This window comes from Parambassis ranga, chromosome 13 (assembly GCF_900634625.1).
Source record: "Parambassis ranga chromosome 13, fParRan2.1, whole genome shotgun sequence".
Taxonomy (NCBI): domain Eukaryota; kingdom Metazoa; phylum Chordata; class Actinopteri; family Ambassidae; genus Parambassis; species Parambassis ranga.
In genome coordinates, this window is record NC_041033.1 from 10700759 (window position 1) to 10708419 (window position 7661).

The 7661-nt window shown below is 42.9% G+C and overlaps 1 protein-coding gene across 1 annotated transcript; it reads right to left on the reverse strand.

Annotated features, from left to right (window-relative positions):
* Positions 1-3: 3 nt before the first annotated feature.
* tyr (tyrosinase) lies at positions 4-3819 on the reverse strand. Its single transcript, XM_028419196.1, has 5 exons — positions 2670-3819; positions 2191-2407; positions 1535-1682; positions 1245-1426; positions 4-1173 (listed from the first exon to the last, which is right to left on the reverse strand). The coding sequence occupies exons 1-5, from the start codon at positions 3495-3497 to the stop codon at positions 926-928; spliced, it is 1623 nt and encodes a 540-aa protein (XP_028274997.1). The 5' UTR covers positions 3498-3819; the 3' UTR covers positions 4-925.
* Between the last annotated feature and the right edge of the window lie 3842 nt (positions 3820-7661).

Here is a 7661-nt window from a genome sequence, read left to right on the forward strand (position 1 = left end):
ACATTTACACATACATGAAAGTTTTAATCCAGTCTGGTTTACAAACTCATGATTCGTCTTTGTTAACATGATACATGTAGTTACTCAGCACAGTGTGGTTCTTTAGCACCATTGTTAACACACAGATTTAGTTAGTGTTTTTGTTTCAAGTACAGATTGCATGATGCTCAGATGGTCTTATGTATTTAACCATTTTACCCAAACTCACAGCAGTGGGGTTCAGAAGAATCCTGATCTTAAAAAAAACGATGACCACGTTTTATGTGACCTAGCCAACCTGAGCAGTCTGTAATTAGCAGACTTAGCCTCTGCCTGAAATACCTTCCTCAAGTGTCCCTGACCTGCTGTCGGTTTATTTCAAACTTATTTAACAAAGTGTATTAGAAAACTGAGATGCACAGTTACTGTATGTGTCCTGTAAACAGGATTGCACCCAAAAGTATAATAAGTAACAATAAATTAGATAAACTGTGGCTCTGTTCAGTGGAAACTGTGTATGCTGATCCAAACACAGTTAACTGCTGGGATCTCTTAAATCTCATCATTAAAATACACAGTATAGTGCAGAAATCAGTGTACTAATACTTCAAAATGGCTCTGAAAGTGTGTCAAGCAGAATCTTTCCTCTATGTATTTACGTACTATGTACTGACGTTGGGTCCCAGCTCTTTGTTCACAGTCTGTCTCAATACTTAAAGGGTCTGTTCTGTACAAAGATGTGCTTCTGTCATTTTAATTCCACTTTTAGTTCTGTCAAACCACACTAGATATTTGTTTCAGCAGCAGAGAACAGCAAAGGGTGGACTGGCTTTTCAAAGACTCTTTGTGTCAGGTTTATTATGGAAACTTGTACCAGCATTCATCTTATTCATTGGCATCCTTAATAGTTTGTACATTCATACACAGCTGTGTATGTGTGTGTGTGTTACAGGGTGGTCTGATAGGAAGATGAGCCTTCCTCTGAGCTGCTCTGCAGTAGCGGCTGTCTCTCTCCGTAGCTTGACGCCCTCTTCCTCCTCTGATTGCGTTTCCACCTCCTCCTCACAACAACAACCAGCATAGCCAACAAGGTGGCGATCAGAGCCCCGATAATCCCGGCCCCCAGGAGCCACTGCCAGATCTCTTCAGCCTGCTGGAGGTACGGCGTCAGGAATTCTTGGACAAACCTCTGACCTGTGGTGAGCACAGATGATGTTACATAAAGTTGACTAATTTATTGGACATGTTTGATGTCATGTACTGACCGGGGTCTAACAGGTAGGCGTACTCATATCCTAGAGCCTTGTTGGACAGGAAGTAGTCTCCATTTCTGTAGAGAGGCAGGAAAGGCACCATGTAGTAGCCGTCATTGTGGCCAATAGGAGCATTGGAACGTGGGTAGCTGGTGCGGAGAGGCTGGTGGGTCCTGAGCCATCGTTCAAAGATGCTAGAAGAGAAAGTGAAAAAAGACACCTATTACGTTGTGTCATATTACTGCCTCCTGCATTCCATCTGACAAGTTTTAAATGGCAGTAAATAATTAGCTTCTCTGTACCTGTCAATGAAGCCATGGTGCAGCAGGAATATGGGGTCGTTGGCTGAACCCTGCACTGAAGACATGGTGCCGTTCATGAAGAGGTGCAGGGCGTTGTGCATGGTGCTCTGCCCAGACAATGCCATACCTGTCTCTGGATTGGCAAAACCTGCAGCAGACAGACAGAAAAGTGCAGAAAACATGAGAAGGTTAGCAGGGAAGTATACTGAGACATATTTATGAATGAGGAAGTAGAACTGTTCAACCAAAGAACTTAAATTGTCCAAAACTACATAAAAATAATTTGAGGAAGACATCTTCAGTGTGCTTCCCTTTTAGCATGTTATAAGTTTTAGCTTGTCAAGTTGAATTGTATTTCTCCTTGTGTGGATCAAATAGGCCCATGCTAGATTAGACAGATTACAAAGGATTTACTGTAGATGCAGTCCTTAAGCATACGAGAAATGTGTGTGTGACTGGCTTGTGCTACTTTCAGTAACACACACACACACACATCAGACTCCAGACCAGTAAACTGCAGATGGCTGGTGTAAACGGGATAAAAGTGAGTCACTGGTTGACAATAAAGTTTAGAGAAGTCTCCAGGGAATTGTTGTATGCCTCCAAACATCAGTAACATCTCATTCTGTGTGTGTTTGTGTGTCTACCACTCGTACCCTCCAGAACATTCCTGAAGCTCATGTTGGAGAACCGGTCCATAGGATCTGTCTCGTAAGAGGGGAGGTTCACCGTGAACTCCACATCAGCTGTCGTGGGGAGTCGCTTCACGCGGTTTGGATCATGGTTGCCAGGGTTACGCAATAGTGGACCCTCCCCGGTAGCATTACACAATGCTTCTCTGTTGTTATATTCTTCTGGCTGGGTGCAGATCACCTACACAGACACATACACACATTTCTTGATTTACTGTAGCCAAAGTGTTGATATTCCAAATTTTCTAGAAAGTATTTTCCATTATATTCTCAGGATCAGCTGAAGATGAATAATTGGTCCTTTATCAAACAACTGTAATATCTTTTGCAAACCAACAGCATGAAATGGTAACAAAACACGGCCTTGTTTTGAGAGGACTTTTCAGTCTCTTAGTAATAAATCAGAACGTTTTACCCACACATCTAGACATTCACTTTCTTACCTTCCACGAGGAGAAGACAGAAGCAGGACTGATCAGGTTGGGGTTTAGGGAGTTGCGTCCTCCCATCAAGGCGTCTGTGCACACCTCACAGGTCTGGGCGTCCCTCCAGTCCCAGTAGGGGATGGTGAAGTTAAAATCTCCTGTCAGCTTTCTAATCTCGTTCTCCCAGTGCAGCAGGAAGACTCTGTGCCATGGCAGAAATGCTGCAGATTCATGGGCGAAGTCGATATCGGTCCAAACGTTGCCTGGTCCTCCCAAGAAGGCGTCCCGTGACACATAATAGTGAATCCAGACAAACAGGTCGTAGGTGTTGATGTCAGAGAACATGGGGTTCTCACCATTTTCTCCCATCTCTTGTCTTGTTGCTGTGGTAATCACATAGTCACGGCTGATGGTGTTTTTAGCCAAGTTCAGGTAAGAGATGAACTTTTGCTGCTCAGTGGTGGAGAGGGTCAGTATGTTCCTGCGCACTGATTCTCTGTACTCTGCGCAGTTTGCACCCCAGTAACCAAACCTGCATTCGCCACAGTTAAAGCCTCCATAGTTCCCAGCACAACGACACGTCCGGTTAAAGAAGGCTAAAGGCCATTGTTCCCTGTCATCAATCCCACGGTGTGGATACTGGGGCCCATGTGGCTCTTCTGACACTTCCACATCAGCACAGAAACCTCGTCCTGACAGTGCTCCGCAGGCTGAGCCATCTCCCCCCCACACCGGACAGCACTCTTTGGTTCGCAGTCCCTCTGAGTTTGCACACGGTCGAGGAAACTGGCATAAACACGTCCCAATCAGCTGAAGCAGAACTATAGATGCAAACAGGCTCCCCATTGTGAAAAGTCAGCGCCCCTCCAGTCTTTACCACAGTGGGAAAGTAGGTTCCTGGTGAAGAGATGAAGAACCAGGCACAAAGAAGAGAAGAGGCACAGCCAAAAAGTAACTTCTACAGGAGAAGTACAAGATTACTCAAAAACTAGATGGCTTCTGTAGAAAATTTAAGGAATAGTCTGTATTCGCCCACGTGCAGCCCCTTTCCTGCAGTTGTTTAAAACTAGAACCTACTCCTCTAAGCCACCATCTAACCTCCTTCCACCTTCTCTCTCTCACACATCCAGCCAGCAGCCTCCTGTTCTCCCCCTACTCATTGAGCCATTTTAGGGGCTGTACTCTGACAAAGTGTGTGATCTCATTGTGATCTTATACACACACACACACACACACACACACTTTTTCTCAAGCATGTGCATTCACACCATCACATGCTCAGGATAATATTCGTGATTTCTTTTCATTTTGTCTTGAGACCAGCTGACCCCTGCTCCACTGCACCTCAGGCAGTGTATAGTCCCCTCCCCATGAAATAGTCAAGCCCAGAATTTTTGCATGATCAGGAGTGTACGTGCTGCTCCACCAAACTGGGCTCAGTCTAAAAGTTCAGTTTGAAATCAAAATCAAATAACTTAATGAAGAATCTATATAGCTCGTGGAAATTTTAACTGTCAACAGCTACCATTGTGTCACTAACTCCCCCAAAAACATGTAAAAAGAGAGAGATAAATCTGAACAAAGCCACAAGGAACATTAGCATTTCAAACTTTATTGACAGAAATTAAACTATTTTGAGAGTATAAAATAAAGATATCGCTTAGCTTGGATTTCATTACACAAATTTATATGAAGGAAGGACCTCAGTTTGGCAGCAGAGACCATTTCTGCATGTTCTGTATACAGATAAACTCATTAAATGCTACGTAAATGAAAGTGGGCAGCGGCTGCAGAGACTGACAGACATGTATTGATGGTGAAGAAAACAATTCATACTGACAGCAGCATAAAATACACCTTTAATGTCACATTGATTTGAATAAAACTGTGTGAAAGTGGACATATGCAGCAAATTAGTGATACAGGTGGTTCTTCTTATTTGGAGATGAGTACAGTTGAAGTCATATTTTATTTAGTGTTTGAATTATGATCAATACACAGAGTGCATTTCATCAAATATTTATGTTCCGTTTGCTGTGAGCGTGCTCAGAAATAAATCTTTGATAACAGTAATAATGACATTGTTAGCTGTGCTTTGCATTCAGTCTCTGTACATGGAGTACATGCAGTGCATCTGGTATATACCCGCATGGTGCAGCGTGACAATCATCCGCCCAGTGCGCACCACATGTACACACTATGAGGGGGGGGGGGCTGTTCCTCGGTTTGCTTCGCCTCCCCCTCCTCCCCCTCCCTTCCTCAGCAGGCTAGTCCAGTCGGGCTCCGGGGAGGAAAAAGTCATCTCCTGCGCAAGCTTCGGGATCACAAGCCGGTCACATGCTGCCGTAGCCAGGCACGGGATGCAGCTTATCTAGCTGCAGGAACGCAGCGGAGCGTACAGGAATGACCATCACAGGACGAACCTTTCCGCGGGGCTCCTCTGACAGAGGGAGCCACGCAGACTGTTGCAGAGGGTTCTTTGAACCTGCAAAAATTGTAACCTCCTGTGAACGTTACATTTCACCCTCTGAATATGTTCAGCAGCCACATAACTTAAGACTCCAAAACTTTTTTAAATCCAAAGCAGACACAAGAGGGCAGTGTGAGCCGGGTATTGTGTGAGGCGCAGCAGGAAACCCGGCCGCCACAGCGTGGTGAGCGCGCTATCCCCCCCTCAGTTGTTAATGAGACAAGAGAGGAGGTAGTTCACTCCTGATCTGACCAGCTGGAGGTGTTATTTTACTTTTTCATTTTCTTATGCATATTGAAATCCAACCTGCTGACCTGCACAGATGAAAGAGGAATCTGACTGAAATGTATTACTGGGTGGAGACATACTGTAATTTGCACCTTGAGGCCCAAGAAGATATAATTTGTCTCTTTAGCTAGAAAATCTGTTTAGAAATCTGCATACTGCCTGTCAGTCCAACCTCAAAGGAAAACAGATTTCTACCTTGCTGTTGTTTGTTTGTTTGTTTGTTTGCTGTCTGTCTCTCTGTCTGTGCTTGCATTTGACCTAATGACCCTCAGCTCAGCTTCATCAGAGAACACATGTTGGGCTCCCCTGTGATCATGTGAATAAATGCATTTAAGAAGTCCCAAGACAATAGTAGCCAAGAAAATGATTAGAGGAGAAATTTGAAAACTGTGAATTAAGACAGACACATCCCCCAATATCATCACATTTAGGTTTAAAAAAGAGCGGTTTTTAACTGTAGATTTGGTAATGTCAACATAGATGTCTGTATGTGTTGACTCACTAATGGAAGCAGCCTCGTGTGGCCACTTGAGGAACTGCAGTTTTTGTTCTTTGCATGTTGTCATTTGGGTTTAATGTTGTGACTCATGTTCTTGTCTTTATTTTTATCCACTTATTTATTTATTTTGGCTTGAATATAACCAAACTGACAGAATTACAAAGCAATGTGAAAAAACACAGGAGTGTCCTGGGAGAATGTCTTGTGTTCATTCATAACAAAATCCCTGGCAACTTGAGGTGAAACAGCATTTCCACCTTGGACTTGTGGTTGTTGTTTTTTCATAGCTACATTAGGTAAGGTAATCAATCAATCCAGATAGGTAGATATTTTCGGTGTGCGTTCTTTCTTTCTTCCTGCAGGGTATGCCTGTGCTGTGCCTGTTATCAGAGCATCCTGGTACTCGGAGACACTGTGACAGCTTGTCAACTTGTGCTGACAGTTTGCATCGACACTGCGGCTGCTTTTACTTTGTATGCACCCAGACTCTGGAACAGTCTGCCTGCTGGTTTGAGGACAAACTCTCTTGAACTCTTCACCATTTGCATTTCAATGGAAAAAAAAAGAAAATGAGAAAAATAAATACTAAACCAACATCTGTTCGAACTTCTGTTCTGAGGGAGAACCTTGTCATTGTTTTGTCATTAACTTTATAATTAGATGTATAAGAGACATGTTGCATAATGTTGATGGGCAGAGGCATCTGTCTTGTGAAAATGTAATAGGTAAAAGGTTTCTCCTGGCCATTTTTATAGGATTTTTCACAGATGTTCGCACATTTTGTTGCATAAAACAAATAAGGGACACTGAAACCTATCTTTATTTAGTTTAAGGAGGAATCACAAACACAGGAGTGACTGTTTCATAACCTACGTCCTTGTTTTTCTGTTGGCATTGTTGTGTTTTTTTCTCTATTTGTCCTAGTTAGAGTGGGAATATCGCAGACAAGTGACAACCCTGTAAATCAGCTATGTGTCTATGGCAACCATGGGCATCCACTGTTATTCTGAAATGCCATTGAATAATTGATTTGCCGACTGTGACACTGAGTCTGTTGTGCTTGTGATTTTATGGAGGAGTGTGTCAAAAACTGAATTGTGCCCTATAGATGATATATATATATATATATATATATGTGTGTGTGTGTGTGTGTGTGTGTGTGTGTGTGTGTGTGTGTGAGATGGGCACTGGTATAAATTTACACACACACACAGAGTGCAGGTATGTTTCAGAGGACGTCCTCTGTTATTATGATTGTTGTGTCACATGTGTGCATGATACACCCAGGGACAGTATCAAACAGTGTTAAACACACACGTACTGATGGTCAATAATTCAATTCTCCACCATTGGTCACACTTCAGTCCATCATGTCATTGATTTGTTTCAGTTTCTTCCATATTAATTCACTTATTGATCTATATTTGCATCAATCAAGTTTTAAGTGTCCTTCTTAGTGATTAATGAGTTTAAGTGTGTGTGTGTGTGTGTGTGTGTGTGTGTGTGTGTGTGTGTGTGTGACAGCTGATCCATTGCTTGTTGATTTTTTGATTTGTTGTACTATAACTGTGAGTGGTTGCCATGGAAATGACCTCAGCTCATTCTAGCATTTCATCCATCCTAAACAGACTCTATTTAGGATAGCAAGGACATGATGTGAAGTGACAACAGATACACAGACACATCCATGTTTTTATACACTATTGGCTGTGAGGATTAAGGATATGTGTTGGGATTCAGCTTAATGTGGAGC

Coding starts and splice junctions, on each gene's coding strand:
- tyr (XM_028419196.1), bottom strand. CDS start 3,497: ATGGGGAGCCTGTTTGCATCTATAGTTCTGCTTCAGCTGATTGGGACG. Junction 2,408..2,669: donor CTGTCTTCTCCTCGTGGAAG/GTAAGAAAGTGA, acceptor GTGTCTGTGTAG/GTGATCTGCACCCAGCCAGA. Junction 1,174..1,244: donor CGCCTACCTGTTAGACCCCG/GTCAGTACATGA, acceptor TGCTCACCACAG/GTCAGAGGTTTGTCCAAGAA.